Source organism: Schistocerca americana, chromosome 11, assembly GCF_021461395.2.
Source record: "Schistocerca americana isolate TAMUIC-IGC-003095 chromosome 11, iqSchAmer2.1, whole genome shotgun sequence".
Classification (NCBI taxonomy): domain Eukaryota; kingdom Metazoa; phylum Arthropoda; class Insecta; order Orthoptera; family Acrididae; genus Schistocerca; species Schistocerca americana.
In genome coordinates, this window is record NC_060129.1 from 199,634,751 (window position 1) to 199,654,713 (window position 19,963).

General features: G+C 43.7%; 1 protein-coding gene across 1 annotated transcript in view; it reads left to right on the forward strand.

The window, feature by feature from the left end:
* The window catches only part of LOC124553556, a 439,905-nt gene that overhangs the window by 159,312 nt on the left and 260,630 nt on the right, over positions 1-19,963 (forward strand). The window contains exons 17-20 of the mRNA XM_047127403.1: positions 4,547-4,805; positions 8,176-8,442; positions 9,481-9,647; positions 12,789-12,996. Coding sequence (XP_046983359.1) covers positions 4,547-4,805; positions 8,176-8,442; positions 9,481-9,647; positions 12,789-12,996 — 901 coding nt within the window. The remainder of the gene's footprint in view (positions 1-4,546; positions 4,806-8,175; positions 8,443-9,480; positions 9,648-12,788; positions 12,997-19,963) is intronic.

Genomic DNA, 19,963 nt, shown 5'->3' on the forward strand with positions numbered 1-19,963 from the left:
CTTCCCGTACACCACAGCATCGTCAGCAAACAGCCACACATTGCTATCCACCCTATCCAAAAGATCATTTATGTAGATAGAAAACAACAGCGGACCTACCACACTTCTCTGGGGCACTCCAGATGATACCCTCACCAAACATTAACAGGTTTATACTGCAATATTTCTATACCTGTATTATATGAGCATGAGTTTTTCCTTACGCACACTTATTTTCAGTATAAGCAATCCCTATAGATGAAGAATGCTGTAATTACTTGATGGCTGTTGGGAGTGTGTTACTGCACTGAAACTTTTCAAGCAGGGAGGACAATGCAGCATGCCGACAAGACATGCACGTGCTGCTTCGTGCCATCTTCTGGGCTTTGAGAAAGGGCAAATCATTGGCACGAGGCACAAAAGAGCCTCATATTGGCAGATCACACGGGCAGCTGGCTGCAGTGCAGTGGTGATGGGACGGACTGGGGGCAACAGGGTGGCAACAAGAATAGCCATGGGTCACTCCAGTAAGACTACACGACCAGATGTCTTAGGATTGTTTGACTCGATCTCACACTTCCTCCTCCCCCCCCCCCTCCCTCCCTCCCCCACCACCCCTCTCCCCCATCCTCCTCCAAGGGTGGAGCTCGTCCACGCCTGCACTGGCACGGTGAGCGTCACAAAAGTTATACTGTCACCTTTATGTTTGTTAGTGTTTGATTGAGGAGTTCACAGAATGCAGTCAGTGATGTTATCCGTCCATGTGGGTAGTATTACCCATTAATACGGGCCCTTTGGGAGAGGCAGAGGGGAAAAAGTGCCAAGGCAAATGCAAAGGGGACAAAACCTCTGCGAGAGTCGGGTCTGGGTAGTAAAGGCGGTAGCAGTCTCTCGCTATTTGCGAGAGTTCGTGCGAGGGTCATATTGTGTTAGTGGACGGATATCGTGCGTCAGTACCGTAAGTCATAACTAGGTTTGTCATACAGTGAATCAGTCCTGTCCAGCAGCGACAAGGGCCCCCTCCTTGATAGGACTCATTCATTATATAACAAACCTAGCTATTACTTCTGGCACCAATGTGTGATACACAACCACTAATACAATCCGACCCTTACACGACCTGTCGCAGATGGCGAGAGACTGCTACTGCCCTTACTACCCAACCTAACTGTCGCAAATGATTTTTTCCCTTTGCACTTGCCTTGGCACTTTTTTCTCCTCTGCCTTCAAAACCGCAACCCTTTGTTTGCTTTTGACCAACTGTATCTCCCGATGGTCCCATATTAATAGGTAATCCTACTCAGACAGACAGAGAACATCGGAGACGGCATCCTGTTAATTCATCAAGTAACACTAACAAACACAGATGACAGTAGAACTTCTGTTCGGTCACCGTGCCATTGTTGACATGGAGGGGCTCCGCCCTTAGGGGAAAAGGGGGTCAGATCAAGTTGAACAGTCCTGACAAATGACTACCAGGAATCCTTATCTGCAACAAAACAGTAGTATTTTGGTTAACATTTCTCCCTCATTCACTTCCTGTTGCTACGCATCCAGTGATGATGGGGTATACCGATAGCAACTGGGTGAGTTTCTCCCAACAACCCAATAGCTTCACAAACAATTTGGGAGAATTCCCTCTTACAAGTGAACGTGACACTGGTCTCTGATAGTGTGTAGCCAACTGAGGACAGCAGAAGTTGCTGAACCCTTTCAAGTCCTATGGCCCATTTGGACTGTTTACAGTTCTTAGATATTTCTGCAATGTCCATGAAAGACCACTGGCTTGACATGGCACCATTGTGTAAACTACGTCACATGATGGCAGCACCAACAGGATCATGAGCATGCACGACATAAGAAAATGCAAAGAGTTGTTACAGCAACAATTCTGCTAATGAAATTGAATTATTTTTGAGCTAAATTTTTGTTTAAAAAAAATACATTATTAGGGTGTATGAAATGCTTTGTAAAAATTGTGCTTCTACAGAGAATTATGCGTATTACTTTCGGTATTACAAGATTGTAAACAAATGGGCCAACTTGGACTCAGTGGTAACATTAGTGTCTACTGGTAGGTAAAAGTTAGGTTATGTAAGAAAACATTTCTGTTTGAATCAACCAATTTTCTTTCCCTTTCCCGATGTCTAAATTATCGCCACTAGAGATAATGGACATTCATCCTGTGCCTGTTGGTGATGTTAGGTTCGACCAAATTGGACAGTGGTCTGTGAATAACAGTAACATACAAAGAAGAAAATTGTGTATACAGGCTAAATCACACTTTGGGTTTGCAAAATGTCACGTGGCATTGTGACTGCATGACAAGAAGTACTGAACTTTGTAAAATGTCACACTAATTATAATTTTCTTCCACTGAGGTACATTGTTTGTATTGGATATTGTCATTTTTTTCCTATTAGTGAAGAAAAAGGTATTAAAGGACTTGTTGCAAGCTTTTGAAATTATGGTATGAATATTATTGACTATATTCAGGTACCTTTCCTGTGTTCCCATGTAGGAAAAAAAATGCCCTAATTAAAAAATGTTGAAGTTGTCAGCAGGAAATGGAGTGAATTAGATTGTATTTCATTTAATTAAAAAGGCAAAGCACGGCGAAATTTTAATTGTTTCATTCCAAGTGTGAGTATGTACCTGCTGTGCCAATTAAAATTAAAAATCTTTGAAAGATCTTGTCATTATTTTTGCTTATTTTCATGGTATCTGTAATTACATGGAGATCTATTGCTGTTGTATTAGTGATTTTTTTATGATAAATAATTATGGTTTACCTAGGATTACATTCTCTGCCCTCTTAGCAAACTATTTAAAAAGTAGCCTATGCGTGTTTCAAATTTCATTAATCATATTTTATTGGCACTTTCTTTGTTATAGACACTTTTATAGAATTCTAAAGGGCTTCACATACGCCATGCAAACATCTTTAAATGTAGCAGCTGTAAAAATGAGAAGCTGTCATTAATATAAATATTTACAGTTGCTAATAACGAGAGTGTAGATGCTAGCCTTTTTTTAGGTTACGTTGGTCATTATTAATTAGTGTTCTGCTGCTAAATTTCCTCCTCAATTGTTATAAGAAGCCAACAAAAAGCATCATTGAACATGTGTGCAAAATTTTGGAATAATGCTAAGAAAATCGTAAGTTTTCAATTCAGGGTTACATACACTGCCCGCTGCATTTCATGCTTACGTACAAATTCAGAAACCTAAATTCTTTTTTTCCTAATCCATTTTCATTACATTATCAAAACCAGTGCATTTTCCATGCAAAATAATCCTTTCTGAATATCAGTGGTGTGCTTCATCTCTCTAATTGTGTAGTGCTGTATCCTGTTGCTGATTATTACCACAAAAAACAACAGAGTGGTCATAGGCTGTGCTTGTTATCTCTTTTCTGTTCCTTTTCCTGTAATGTTAATTGTTGTTCACAGATGCAAACGAATTGTGGTGAATGATGACGAATTGTCTGTATATGCTCATTTGCTCGTTTTCCGCTATTCAGTCCAGTGTAAACAGTAACATTTGAAGATGGGAGTGGAGGCTTTCTCGTAGACTTTGATTGATGAAATCTCAGGTCATCACCTGAATCCTGGGATCATTTTGTCACAACCTTTTCATGAGTTTCCTATTTGTCATCTTCAAGTGAACTGTTGGGTTCATGTCCAGTTTGCTCCTTTACAGCTGCTGGACTGCAGACTCCTGTGATCACGGTTTCAGTGGGTGGTCCCCACTTGCCACCATATGGAATATCGTGACTGGGGGTGGGGGTCCAGGCATAGAGTGTTGGTTCCGCGTATCTGTTCTGACTGCTTCATCCACTGCTTTCTCGATTGAGTGTTCCTGACTTACTTTTTTGTGACGCCACATCACCTGCAGAGCTCAGTTGGATACAGCTGTCCTGGTTGACAAGAGTTGGTGTTCTCATGTTCTGTGGCTCTTTGATGATCGAATACCGGGACAACATTGTTTTGGCACAGCACTGTTGTCTGTTCAAGTCATCAGTGGCTGAGTTCCGCATCACTGAAGACTACATTTGCTTTTGAACGGACAAAGGTGCGGCGATACACCTTAGGGTTCTGGGACTCGACCATTGGAGAGGCAGTGGAAATGCAAGTACAATACATTCTTAGTAGCCAAGAGAGCAGGTTTCTGGGGCCAGCATTAGCAAAAATATGTCAGGAACATTCCAGTGAGAGAGCGGTGGAGGCAGCAGGCCGAATAGACTGGCAGCACCGTCTCGATGCCTGGATTCGCTTCACACCACCGGGGCCTCTCCACCATTGGCTGCAAAAGCTTTTCCAGAGGTGCACGGTAAGTCCATCCGCTAGGCCCTGGGCAGAGGAGTCTATTGTCCAGAGGTTATAAAGGTAGGATCTGGATGCGGCCGTGACACTTCGCCTGGTGGTGACAACTAGAAAATTCATTTGGCTGATAACCTCAGAAGATTACATCAAGCTTCAAGCTCTTATGTTCAGGGAGGGTGAATGTCCTCACGTGTGCTCAAATGATCTACCCAGCAACTAATTACTGTGTTTGCCGGTTGCAGACCCGCAGTATGAGGACATGCTAAAGAATGGCAAATTTAGCCTGTGGCGCAGGAAGCGGCCGTTCCGCAGTGGCCCGACAGCAGCAGTCCCTGCTCGCGAAGCGCGCACACGCCGTGGCCGACACCGACACCGCGGCCTTCACCCTCAATGGCAGCAACACGTCACTGGCCTGTCGGAACAGCCCCAGCTGCCGGAGGCAGGAGGCAGTGGCGGCGGAGGCGGCAGTTTGCTGCTCCCTGCTTACCCGCCTCGTACCAGGTATGACAACAATTCACTACCGTTTAACGTTGCCATATCCTCAGCAACCTCAGATGTCACTCTCTGTTTTTATTGATCTAAGTTTCTGTGAAACTCTTTATAGAGTATGAGTCCAAAAAGTCTGAAGACTGGATGAATAAAAGTGGATAAGACTTAAGGGTGTTACAACACAGAATGTTCATATGACCATGTGAAACTGTCAGAAAAATCCTTCTTTGAGATGTTATTCGATTTGCGTGTCCACTTGGCTTGGATGTCATTGACCTTTCGTGTGAATATCTGTACTTTGTCATTTTGTGTTAGGTTCGTATTGATAACACCAGTTTCATCACCCATGATGATCTTTCCAAGAGAAAAAAAGTTGTTTGCATTTTGCATTTTTATCAAGGTGTTGGCAGGTGTGCACATGTCATTGTTTGTGTTCGGGAGTCAAGGTGTGCTGGACAAACTTTGGCAAACTTTTCTCTTCTTCAGAATGTTCTGGAGAATGCGTTGATCACTTTGAGATGTTGCTCCATTGTGATTTGTAACACTAAAACACACTACAGAAGCACATAAAACACACTACAGAAGCACATCCGTTGCTTAACACTGCCTGCTGACAACTGAGCAGTTGAATGCATATCTGTTGTTTTCAGTTGTTAGTTCATGCTGACACTGTAGTTACTACGCTGTGTGACATTTGCCTGCTTTATTTCTTCGTTGATGATCCTCAGTGTTGATGTACTGCGATGTTATACTAGCTGAAAAATGGAGGGGGGGGGGGGGGGGGGGGGGGGTAGTTCAACACTGACTATTTTAAATGAGGTAGTCGACAGTTGCACAGTTGCGCTTCATAGTTCTTTACTTTCACTGTTCACAACACAACACAACGCGCTGCCCCCCCCCCCCCCCCCCCCCCCCCCCCCAATACACAGTAAGGCCAGTGCACTATTGGTTAATTTTCAGTAAGCCTCATTAATAATTTGCAGGCATACATCAGCATACTCCTATCATAGTTAACTGTTGAATATCTATGAGCAGTAAAAGCCTAACCACACAGTTCACAGTTCTTGCAGAATAACATGGTACGTATTTAACAGACACTGTCATTATTCTAACACATGGGCTATTTGTTTACACTAATTTCACAGTTAAGTTGATGCATTGTTGTTGATCTGACCAAAAATTGGGCCCTTATATATCATCACAATGATAGGCCCTGATATTATACAGTGTTCAATGTTTAAGTTACAGAAATTACAATTGAAACATACTTCATTCAATTAACTTTGTACACAGAAAAATTTTGTCTTTTTAACAGTTTCTTATGCTACAAGGGTTAAGCCATATTATTTGTTTAAATCATGAAATTAACAGATATAGTTACGCAAACAATACTTTTGACAAAACTAGTAATTACGTAGGAATAAATTAAGGGCTGGCTTTGCAAACATGTTTCTGAATAGAGCCAAATAAATACTTAAAGAATGCCAGTGTTTTGTCTTCCATCCGATGGGGAGTGATGTAATAAAGCTCCTGAGACAAGCTGGCCAACAACTGTCATAACCGGTCCTTGTAAAACTGGATACTGGCTCTAGTGTGCAGTTGACGCCCGACACGGTTAGGACGGAGTTGACGTCAGACTTGATCCCACGTGTTATTTCTGAGAGAAATCTGGGTTTTTGCTGGTCAGGGGAGAACCTCAACTCATGTGGAAAACCGTAGAGACAGGTGCCAACAGTGGATAAGTGTCGTCCTGTTGGACAACAAAACGACATATTGTCGAGCGAAAGATAATGCGTGAGAATGCAAAATGTCCGCGACATACTGTAGTGCTATCGAGATCCGTTCGGAAACGACTTTCCGCGACCCGATCTCTCTCCAAATCGCCACCGTATCGATCGGTGTCTGTCGTGTCGAGTAGTTCAGAGCAGCAATTCGTCACCGAGCGCATTTCAACGTCATTCTTTGGCAGTCTGTATTTGTCAGTCGTGGCAGCATTCCGAACACAGCCTTTTGTGTCATAGTCTGACCTTAAGCCTATACACGGGACGGTAATCACCTCGTCTGGCTGCTGCTAGACTCGGACAGTGTTACAGGGAGTACAGGTGGCAGACGCAAACGTGAATATCTGTGACGTCCTTTCTGCAGAGTGGCGATCTTGACGTGTGGCAGTCAGACGCGGTCAAGTGGAGCCTCGACGACGATCGTGCCTACCCTCCCGTTTCGTATTGCCCGACAACGGACCATTGTCGTGTCCCAAGGCTCCACAATTCCGAATATTGCGGGATTTGACCGGCTGACCGAATGGAGATGGACAGTGAGACTCCTATCGTACCGTGTCGGGCACCTGTAACGGTGTGTTACACGAGTCTGCAGTATCTCCACGATAACTCGACATTTGACACGATTCGCAGCCCGTAATACCCTACTGGGCCTGATAACGACACTAAATGTGAACACCACTAGTGCAGTCTGGTGGCAGTGCTGTCTGCCATAGAGAATTGCAACTCTAATGATTCACATATCCATCAGAAGTGTGTTTGTGTAAAAAGTTACAGTGACATCCCCCCGTGTCTCCTAGGTCCTTAACTTTTCTTGTCAGGCAGTGTACTTGTGCTACTATCAGAACTTCAGATTCTGTGTGAGTAAAATTGGTGCACTGGAGATAATAAACAACAACAACAACAACAACAACAATAATAATAATAATAATAATAATAATATTTGTCATCATCATCACTGCAACTTCCTTGAATCCCCATTTCTATAATGACTCACACCAACAGATGGGCAGTCTTGAAAGCTGTTTCACTCGGTGGTGGCTGATCTCATTTGCCTCTTGTCCACCTATATGGCGTGTTGTCTTGCCTCGATGTTTGCAGGCCGACGTGTGGTTGAATTCCTTCTGAAACCCTCCTTAGCCTTCCTAGATACTGTGACTGAAACACTGGGAACGTGGAAGGTCTACTCGTTCCGCAGCATTGCTTCGGGTCCCTTTGTCTGCAGTGTCTGGGAACCGTTACCCGTAGCATTTCTGTGGAGGGGACAGTCCCACGATATTTGTCCAGAATGCCACACTCTCTCAGGCACAACTGTCTTTCATCTGCCTTCTGATTTTGTACCGATACGTAACATACGGACTGGTAATGTATAACTTTGTTCGATGGGTGATAAATTATCATTTTTAGTCTCTCTGTGAACTTCGGGAAAACCTTTTATCTTCTCCAGCTCCTTCTGAAAGTTTCCATTCACTTTGCCATCTTGTATTAACATTTTCATGTTGGCTTCAGTCCAAGTATCCTTTGTACCTTCAGTCTTTCTTTAACCAATAGAGAGCTCCACAAATCTCTAATCGTCGAATGCCGTCTTTGTCACACTGAAACAGCACCACCACCCAGATGTCAGCTGACCTCGTGGCGTCTGAAGTCGGCAGCTGTGACCCGGCCGAGACCGACTCGACTCCGACCTCTGCCGACAGACGCGGCGACGGCACGGGTACCGCCAGCGGAGGAACCGCCTTGGATGGTGGTGTCATTGGGGCAGGCGAGGGGCAGTGCTCCGGCAGTGCTAGCTCGGCCCGTACTGCCAGAAAGAGGCCACAGTTCTCGTATACGGAGCTCAGCGCTATGGCCATAGCACAGTCGCCGCACAGGTTGGTAGCACTGCTGCAGAGTGATAAATGCTGTTATGAAAATACCCTACACTATCCTCAATACATCCTGCCGTAGTTTGGCATTGTTTAGGTCAGCGACCTTAATATTGCTCGATGTGTTTCTCCGTGTTTCACTTGTCAGCGATCATCGTATCAGCATAACTATACTAGCTTGCATCAACAACAAGCAGCTCTTTTATTTTTTTGTGAGCTATCGATCTTTGGACTGGTTTAATGCGGTCCCCATTGGCTTCATGTAGTGCTCATCACTTTCTCTCCTGTGCCAATTCCCTCATCTCGGAGGAGCACTCTCACCCAATGTCCTCGGTTATTTGGTGGAAATACTCCAATCTCTGTCTTCCCCTGCAGATTGTACCATTTACAGTTCCCTCTAGTACCGTGCCAATTATTCCCTGATGTCTTAACACATGTCCTATCATCCTGTCCTTTCTTCTTGTTGATGTCTTCCATATGTTTCTCTCCTCTCTAAGCATTCCTTATTTAATCAATGAATCCCCTTTTCAACATACTTTTATAGCAGGACATCTGCAGTGCTTTGACTCTCCTCTTTTTCAGTTTTTGCACTGGCCACAGTCGCTTCCAATCAATGTTGTTCCCTAAAAGTACATTGTCACAAATTTCTTCTTCACAAGGCCCATGTCTGATAATAGTAGACTTCCTACGGCAAGAAGTGTTCCCTTTGACTGTGCTAATTTGTTTCTTGTGCGCTCTTTGCTTTGTCTTTCGAGTGTTATTTGGTTTCCACCATAGAAGGATATCAATTTCACTGTACCCCAACCTTATAAATAAAAAAAGTAAGGCTTTACATTATTGACAGCAGTGCTTCTCACTAACCTAAAAGCAGGAAAACACATAAAACAGCTATTTATTTCACTAACTGTGTAAAGTCAAGAGTGGTATTGTGAATTGTCTGTCACCCAGAGTAAATTTGCCAAAAGTATACTCCATCTCTAGATCCAGATTGGGGTCTTCTTTGAATTATCTGGGCTGAGCTTTGTTCTTTTGTCTGTCTGACAGGAGGGCGAAGCTGTCCGAGATGTACGCCTACGTCATGAGCCGCTTCCCCTACTACAGGCGCAAGAAGTTCTGGCAGAAGGCATTCAGCAACAATCTGTCACGCAGCAAGTGCTTTGTCAATGTGCCACTGGAGGGCGACAAGCAGAAGGGGAACTACTGGATGCTCGGTGAGTACCACGGCCAGTAGCAGGGTGGGACCCCTTCTCTTTTCTTACATTCGTCACTGATGAAATAGGTGAAAGAGTCTCGTACCCTCGGTCACATCGAGTGGTTAAAACGCCGCGAGCTTTTGATTGTGCACACTTTGGCGATTGTCACTTTTGTCATACCGATGTTGGTATGCCCTTATGTGCTCTGGCTGCCAGCCGTGTGAAGTCACTTGGCCCTCTGTAGCACTGTCTCTGGGCACATGTTGACTCCACATTTGGTGCACCTACTTCAGCCTGTGTTGTTTTATACCTGTGCTGCCAGCCGTGTGAAGTCACTTGGCCCTCTGTAGCACTGTCTCTGGGCACATGTTGACTCCACATTTGGTGCACCTACTTCAGCCTGTGTTGTTTTATACCTGTAACTCTATGCTTACAGGAAATTTTTGCTCCAATCGCCATGCCTGACTCTGCTCTGACCTCATTGTATACACTGACAGAAATGGAAGACATTACACCGTGAATGTCTTTGTAACAATACGAGTCAAAATAGATGTAACAGAACTTGAATAGCATATTTGCCTCTATTGATTATGGTAGAGAGATCGATCTTTCGGTCCTGTCTGTATATTTATATATAATATTGTATATAAAAACAAAGATGAGGTGACTTACCGAACAAAAGTGCTGGCAGGTCGATAGACACACAAACAAACACACACATACACACAAAATTCAAGCTTTCGCAACAAACTGTTGCCTCATCAGGAAAGAGGGAAGGAGAGGGGAAGACGAAAGGAAGCGGGTTTTAAAGGAGAGGGTAAGGAGTCATTCCAATCCCGGGAGCGGAAAGACTTACCTTAGGGGGAAAAAAGGACAGGTATACACTCGCACACACGCACATATCCATCCACACATACAGACACAAAACCCACTTCCTTTCGTCTTCCCCTCTCCTTCCCTCTTTCCTGATGAGGCAACAGTTTGTTGCGAAAGCTTGAATTTTGTGTGTATGTTTGTGTTTGTTTGTGTGTCTATCGACCTGCCAGCGCTTTTGTTCGGTAAGTCACCTCATCTTTGTTTTTATATATAATTTTTCCCACGTGGAATGTTTCCTTCCATTATATTGATATATATAATATTGCACGAATAAAGGCCGGGGGAGTGTAAAGCTATCGTTAAAAACGCACGCTGCGCAATTTGTTCAGTCATAATAATAATAACGTGCTTTTGAAAACAATTAAAATATTCGATGGAACTTGGAGGGTCAGTCTGATATTCTTCAGTGAAGATCTACCGTATCTTCATACGTCGTCGCGTGGTAGTTGTTGCCGTGAGGCACCGTTATGCCAAGTGGAAAGGCACGTCAATCTTGGAGCATGAGATATGGTAACTTTAAGTCATTGACAACACCCAACGGTCACAGTAGCACCTGATGCCAGAATAACTGCGACAGCAATCGCACAACTTGCATACGGGCCGCTAGATGCCGCCGCGAGCGCTAAGCGTGCATTACGATCGCAGGCGCACGTGTTGCATACGGGCCGCGGGGTGCCGCCACGAGTGCAACTGTATATAAGGGCCGACGGAGTTTGGCCAGCTCTCATTTTGTTGGCATCTCATTTTTGCCTATTCTCTTATTTGCTTAGTGCTTAGCTCTTATTCGTTTATGGCTCATGTTATTGTGCTCCCTTTCAGCCATTCTGATTGTTTTAATTTACTCCCAGTTGAGAAATGCTAATTTTGGCATTTCACTTTTGTATATTTCTCATTTTGCTAATAATGTGCTCCTTAGCTTTTTACAGTTGAATAGATTAACATAATCTCATGTACTGTTTGTTCATTTCAGCCTGTTCATATATCGATGTTCTTTAAATACTGTAATAATTATCAGAAGCATTTCTTCCTTTAAACTTGTGTAAAGTATTCTCGATGTAGGATTTGTTCTGTGACTCAGGTGTAAGGTTTTGAATATAAATTACATACGAAACTGTGCTTTAAAAGGAATTTATTTTTTCAGTTTGTATTACATCAGACGACAATTTTGTGATATGAGGGAGGAATTTGAGGGGCAAACCCATGGAAATAGTCTTAAGTGATCCCCTTTAAAAATAAAAATTTGTGTTACACTGAAAGAGGTGACACTGTAGGCACCGAAAATTTTTATACGTCACACCCGGTATTGTGTCGTTACAACCTTTACGTGAGTTTTTTACCTCTCACCTTCAGAAAAATCGTGGGTTACGGTCCACTTCATTCTTTTATAACTGCTAGACCGCGGACGCCTGTGCCGAGGCCCAAAGGACATGCCAGTCGTTCGCGTCCGGAAATAATGTTGCGACTGGTGCTCCCGGCGGCTCCGGTGCCGGGAGTAGCGGTGCAGCGTTTTAATTCTCCCTGCTGCCTCCACTGCTTTCGAACAGTCTGTGCCAATTTTTTCTGACACCACAGTCCGCGTGGAGCTCCGTAAGAGAAAACTGTCCCCGACGATGAGAGTGTCGTGCACTCGTCTTTCTCTGCCTCTTTCTCGGCCGACTACTAGAATGACGTCGTTGCAGCGTGGCCCACATACATTGTGGCTGTAGACAGCACCGACGGAGGCCACGCATTTGCTTTTGCACAGACAGTGGTGCTGTGCCACACCTAGGTGTTCCAGTATTTCTCCAGAAAAGAGACAGTGGGAACACGAGTTCAGTGATCTCGTCCACTGGGACAGCAGTTTCCTACTGATGTCTGCACAGGGTGTGATGTCAGCAAAAATAGGTCAGGAACACTCGTGAGAAAGCAGCAGATACAGCGGGCAGAATAGGCAGGTGGCACTGCCCCTGTGCCCTGACTCCCTCCACCACGCCTGTGGATACACCACAACTGCTGTGAAATCTTTTCTGGGCACCCGATTAACCCAGCTGCCGTGTCCTCGGCACAGTGGTCTACGGTCCGATGTCCGTAAAGGAATGAACTGGACACGGACCTAACACTTTGTCTAAAGGCGACGAGTTGGAAACTCGTCTAAATATTGTGACAACGTGACACAGTGACTCTGCCAATAATTCTAAAAGATACCACTGACCTACATTATTTTGCATTCCGCGACGGGGAATGAGCCGTCGCGTGCTTCGATGAACTGCCCACTGAGCGATTGCTGTGTTTTGTCCCTCGCAGACCCGAAGTACGAGGCCGTGTTGGAGAAAGGCAACTTCCGCCACCGTCACGAGGAGAGGCCGTTCCTCGGGAGCCCGGCAGTGTCGGTCCCTCTGCGCCGACAGCGACACGGCACAGGCCTGTCGGAACACCCACAGGTGCCGGAGTCGGGAGGTTGCGGTGTCGGAGATGCCGCTGTGCCGCTCCCCTCCTACCAGCACTACTCTAGGTAAGTATCTTCTAATGTGACTCCGTCCCTTAGATATCGCTTCACATTTTTTTAATCCAATATTGATTAAAATTCTTCATACACTATCAGTCCGACAAGTTTTGAGGTTGCGTTAATAAAAAGTGGAAAAAAGTTAAGACGGTGCTTCTAATGCTTCACGTATTCTACATAGTTTTGTCCATCCCGTGCCTCCTCCTCACTCACTGATTACAGTCCACAGAATATCTGCACATCCGTGAGAAACTGTCAGAAATGCCCTCCTTACAGTGTCGATCAACTCACATGTCGCATCACATGGAATAGAATTTCGGTTATCTCGTCAAAGTGTTGACCTTTAATATCAATGTCTTTGCTTTGTCTCATTTTGATGATACTAATTTAGTCCCCCGCAGTGGGCATTTCCAGAAAAGAGTTGTCCAGATTTGGCTTTTAAATCGAGTTCTCTCAGGTGTCCACACGCCCTCTTTTATGTTTGGGGGTCATGGTGTGTGGTACGAGCTGGTCGCGCACCTTTTTCTTCTTCAAATCAATTTGCAGAATGTCCTGAACAATTGATTTAGAGATTTTGCTCCACTGTCATTTGTGACACGACGACAGCTGCACGTCCACTATGTATCTCTGCCTGTCACAGCTGACTGGGCGAATAAGTGACAGTCATTTAAAACTGCTCGTTCGAGCTGCCTCTGTAGTCACTGTGTCGATATGGCTTATGTGCCAGGAATGAAACCGGCCAACCGGCCTCGGAATTTGTTGACGGACAGTGTACATTTATCAGTGCCTGTCACAGCTGACTGGGCGAGTAAGTGACAGTCATTTAAAACTGCTCGTTCGAGCTGCCTCTGTAGTCAGTGTCGGTATGTCTTATGTGCCAGGAATCAAACCGGCCAACCGGCCTCGGAATTTGTTGACGGACGGTGTACATTTATCAGTGCCTGTCACAGCTGACTGGGCGAGTAAGTGACAGTCATTTAAAACTGCTCGTTCGAGCTGCCTCTGTAGTCAGTGTCGGTATGGCTTATGTGCCAGGAATGAAACCGGCCAACCGGCCTCGGAATTTGTTGACGGACGGTGTACATTTATCCTCGGTGTATCGGTATGACAGCATGCGTACCTGATACTTTCCAAAATGCCACACATAAAAATGGGGTTTTCCGGAGCTCTTACCTCGGGTTCTATTGACGGTAAAAAGGTAGGGTGAATGCTTTGGATAGCTCTCGGGTGAGAGACTATTTGCATACCCGGCAGAAGGATCAACTTAGTGTCACTATCCTACAGTATTGGCTCACACTTCCTCCTGCTTAGACACACTTCCTCCTGCTTAGACAAATTGTGCAAATCGGGTTGGCTCTTTTTGCATTTGATGTGACCTACAGTGGGCTTGATGTGAGTTAGGTAGCACCATTAGTTTATGGGCAATTTCTCAGAAAACTTTTAAAAAAGGGTTTTGTAGTGTGTTTTTGCCATCGCCAGCAGACCAAAACAAAGCTGATGATTCCAAAATGGCTGAAACTTTTGCCATATATTCCTAAGGCTCTGATCTCAAACAGCCTTGAAATTTATTTTTGGTATCTTCATTTCCAAGATACAGAGGTTGAAACTTACCATATTTCTACGTATAAAGTCTGGTACGAGGAAAATGAGAGAGAGAGAGAGAGAGAGAGAGAGAGAGAGAGAGAGAGAACAGGTAGCAAATTGCTCAAATTTTAATGATATATTCTCTAGGCATTTATCTAAAAGAACCATCTACCCATTTTGAAAAGTCTTTGTTAATGAGAAACAGCCCAAAAACTTGTCTTTTCAGTAATAAAATGCATCCGCAGATTCCAGGATGATTATGACTGTAATGTTTACTTTGTTTCTAAGACCCCAATCTCAAACATCCTTGAAAATTTTCTTCAAATCTTTATCTGTTTCCAAGAATGCAGAGGTTCAGAGTTATCCCACTTGGACGTGTAAAATATCCCTGTAAAGAATGGTGTGAGGTGAAAACATTGTTTATAAAGTGATGTGACATGGAGAAATATGCTGTGAAGTGTTTCCATTATCATCTGAGACGCTGTATAAAAATACAGCTAATTTGGCTTGAGAGAAAAGTGTGACAACAGTATCATAACCGACATTGCCTGTCGATTGGTAAAGTTTTTTTCTTACACAAACACTGTGCGGGACATGAAGATAGGTACCGCTTTCAAAGTTGTACAACATAAACAGAAATAGTCAGTGTTAAAAGTCCTCTTCCTATTAATGATAATTAAATCTTCTCTCTCACACTACGACAATGCCGATGACGGTACATAGGTTGTTTTCGTGAGGATTATTCCCATGCACCCAAAGATTTGCTGCAGTGGTTCATGATATGCATAAAGGGGAATACATCTACCTGAAGCTCAGAGAAATAAAACACTTTTGTCTCATTGTCTCATGAGCTATGTAATTCTTTTTTTGACACATAGAGAGCAAAAATGCATCCATACACCATGCCTACGTTAACAGAAGAGCTGTGTTTCAATACTTGAAACAAGAGAGGTGTTAAAAAATCTCAAGGTGTACTATTTTTAATTTTTCCTCCACTCTCTTGGATTACATTAATGCAGAGTAGTACAAATTAATATATGTTTGGCACATTCGACTGGCACCTGTATGAATTAATATGTCTTATTCGTCTGTACAGATCAACTTTACAAGTACCTGCACAATCCTCAGGTTGTAGTACTGAAGCACCTGCAGATTTTTTTTGCGTGTAAAATTAGTTTTGCATTGTTTCAGTTTCACGTAAGTAAACTACCGAAATTTTACTGACAGATAAATTTCTTTTCATATGAGCGACATGCCTTACTGCAGTAGGGAAAAGGAGGGACACGGCAGAAAAAGGCTCCAATTGGAGCACAAAAAAGGCGAACATTCCCCTCTTTACTAAAAGACTCTGACTGAAAAGTAGGATACCAGCTGTCTCATTCTACCTTCTTCAACTCTCTTAAAAAATTTCCCAAAAATTTTGGCATGCGAATTTTCCACACATTTTTGTGCTGAGAGCGGAGAAGACAGTGGCAGTGGCAAAGAGACAGAAAAGAAACAGATACTGGAAGATAGTAAACAGTGGTCGCGGTGTAGAAAGAGCGAAGGAGACAGTGGCAGTGTGAGAGAAAGTGAGGGGACACAGTGGCAGTGAAACATAGTAGACAGTGACTGAACAGTGCTGGGAAAACAGTGAAGGAGACAGTGCTGTGGGGGGAGGAAAAAGAGAAAGTGGAAGTCGGTGAGAACCATTGATAATGAGATACAGAATATATGGCAATGACAGCCACGTAGAGAGAGAGAGCGACAGTGACAAGAGACAGAATCAGTGGGAAGGAATGAATTAGATAGACTATGTGATCAGAAGTATCCGGACACTCCAAAAAACATTCGTTTTTCATATTAGGTCCATTTTGCTGCCACCTACAGCCAGGTACTCTATATTGGTGACCTCAGTAGTCAATAGACATCGTGAGAGAGCAGAATGGGGTGCTCCGCGGAACTTATGGACTTCGAACGTGGTCAGGTGATTGGATGTCACTTGTATCATACGTTTGTATGCGATATCCACACTCCTAAACATCCCTAGGTCCACTGTTTCCGATGTGATAGTGAAGTTGAAACGTACGGCACAAAAGTGTACAGCTCAACCTCGTGTGTTGACTGACAGAGACCACCGACAGTCAAAGAGGGTGATAATGTGTAATAGATCATAACACAGGAATTCCAAACTGCATCAGAATCCACTGCAAGTACAATGGCAGTTAGGCAGGAGGTGAGAAAACTTGGATTTCATAGTCGAGCGGCTGCTCATAAGCCTCACATCACACTAGTAAATGCCAAACTATGGCTCGCTTGGTGTAAGGAGCATAAACATTGAACAGTTGAACAGTGGAAAAACGTTGTGTGGAGTGACGAATCTCAGTACACAGTGTGGCAATCCGATGGCAGGGTGCGAGTTTGGCGAATACCTGGTGATCGTCATCTGCCAGTATGCGTAGTGCCGACAGTAAAATTCGGAGGCGGTGTTTTTACAGTGTGTTCATGTTTTGCGTGGCACTATCGTGGCACAGGCCTACATTGATGTTTTCAGCACCTTTTTGCTTCCCACTGTTGAAGAGCGATTGCATCCTTCAACGTGACTGAGTACGTGTTCATAATGCACGGCCTGTGGCGGAGTCCTGACTTGAATCCTTTGGGATGTTTTGGAATGCCGACTTCGTGTCAGGCCTCACCGACCGACATCGATACCTCTCCTCAGTGCAGCACTCTGTGAAGAATGGGGTGCCATTCCCCAAAAAACCTTCCAGCACGTGATTGAACGTATGCCTGCAAGCCTGGAAGCTGTCATGAAGGCTAAGAGTGGGTCAACACCATATTGAATTCCAGCATTACCGATGGAAGGTGCCACAAACTTGTAAGTCATTTTCAACCAGGTGTCCAGATACTTTTGATCACATAGAATAGTAGTAGCAGCAAGAGAGAGAAAGAAGGAAATAGTGACAGGGAGAGGAGACTATAGTAGGAGGACAGAACGAAAGGGGGTGTGGGTGTGGCATGGGAGACAACGATAGTGACACAGAGAGATAATATCAATGAGTTGGGCCGAATGAGTGAGTGAGAAAGGGCGACTAGAAGTGTATGGGTACGAGCGACTTACAGCGATTGTCTGGTGGATGTGAGTGAGTTACAGTTAGTGAAGGTTTTTGGAGTTTGAGGTGACTCGCACATGAAATAAAGCACAAATATCTTTGAATCCCAAAATTTTTAATAATGCTGAGGAAGGTAGAATGAGGCAGGTGGTACTCCACTTTTCAGATTCTTTTAAATAAACATGGAGCATATTCACATCTTTTGTACTCCAATAAGAGCATTTTCGGCTGGTTTATGATATGGGAGATGGTTTTAAACTTTCATAACTTCCCTTTAAAGCAGACAAGTTATTAGAAAAGCAGCCAGCAGGAAGCTGTTGGAAACCCCATCATTGAACCAAAGGAAGTGACATTTGATGGTCCTCAGTATAACATTTCTGTGAAAATTGTGGTATGGACCTAAATTGCAATTTTGGTATTGTGCAAGAGTTTTTGTAATTAAAAGAGAGCAGGGGAAGTTGTAAAAGTGTACACCTTCTATGCCCAAGTAGGTATGAAGATAATTATCAAGGTACTGATATTGGTAAATTTATCTGGACCTGCCATCCTCAAAGACAGAGAACTCAATGAAGTGTACTGTGGTTGATGTAATGTTCCAAGCACGGATGTAAATATCGACTGTAGAATTTTAGACTGTGTGGTAGTGGTGGAGTAATTAACCGACACCTTGTGGAAAGCACAGACTGTAAATTGTAAGACAGGTTAGCTTTTATGAAGATGTATGTTAGTATTGGAATCATCTCAGTTATGTATGACAACACATCTGCCCCTCCCACGGAAGAAAATTTATCCACACCAAAAGAAGGCAATGACGGAGAGAAACTTTCGTAATTGATGACGGAAATTTGTTGTTTTACTTTTCAGTGTGTTAAGGTAGTGGGTGAGGATCATTGCTTCATCCCTTTTTTATACTTCTATTGAGAAATGGGGCATTTTCTTTTGCTTAAAAATGAAAGTCCTGTAATTTAATGAAATTTGTCTGCACATAAAAGTGTGATAATGTGTGACAAGATGTACTTGTCACTAGTTACAGCATATTTTTGTAGTAGCATGTATTTAAAACCTATTTGGAATCTTGATGTCAGTATGAACTAAATTGCACACATGTTAGTAGCATGAAGGCTAGTCACTTCAGTCACTGCAAGCAGTAAGTAGGAGCACGAAAATTGCGCATTAATGATAATTTGAAAATGGGGGTCTTAGCCACATACCGTAAAATCGGCAGATTTTATGAAATGTCCCAAGCTTTGACATATTCCGCGATGCTGTATAAAAAAAGTTGTGAATATGAAGGCAAGAGGTTAATAATATTGGTAACTGTTTGTTATTGAATGTTAAAATCGAATTTTTAATTTTTCTTAAAGCTGAAATTCACATATAATCTTAAAATGATAGTCATCTCCTACATAAAGACATCTGACTGTATTCCTTTCTTCCAATATGTACAAGACGTACCCTATGTGAATCGTGGTGCACAGTACACTGTCACATTGTGCAGGGTGGTGACTGCTTGTCGTCTCCAAATGTAAGCGAACTGTTAACCGAGCTAGGCCCCAGCATTCTGTCGACTTTCCTTTCTACTGAAATGTCCGGTGCGATGTGCCACGTCTCTACTCCTTTATCGTATATTGAATATTCGCACTGAGGAAATTTAGATGTTGAAAAAATACGGCAAACATTTTGGTTCTGTGGAACCACACCACAAAGATATCGTCCACATACTACCAAAAATGATGTGGTTTCCAAGCAGTTGACTGTAGCGCTTTATCTTAAAAATTTTAATCTTCTGTATACCCGATCACCGAGACAGGAGAAAGGGGCCTTCGTCGTTCAAAGTCCTCGTATAAATCTTCAATTGCAGAGGATTGCTTCAGTACAGGGCACAGAATGATGTACGAGAAGACAAAGATTCTGCATTCGTCTTTGTGTGTGTGTGTGTGTGTGTGTGTGTGTGTGTGTGTGTGTGTGTGTGTGTGGGAGTGTGTCGTAAAGAAGGTAATACACATTTGCACGACAGTTAGCCTAATAAATACAGTCTCAAATTTGCAGTTGGGTGCAACACGGAACCCGACACTTGCCACCGTCAGATATACGGAGAAACAGTTTGTGAAATAAGTTACACCCCAACGTAATGGAGGATCCACCCAGCTATAGCGACGTCTGCGGCAATGTGCCAAAGACCACACCTTGGTTTCTGGTCGGGTGCTGTGGATACACTCGTGTCACCCGTCTACGAGCAACTCGATCGTACGTGTGCGACTGTCGAATGTGGCCTGTGAAACGACCAGTCACAATCGGAC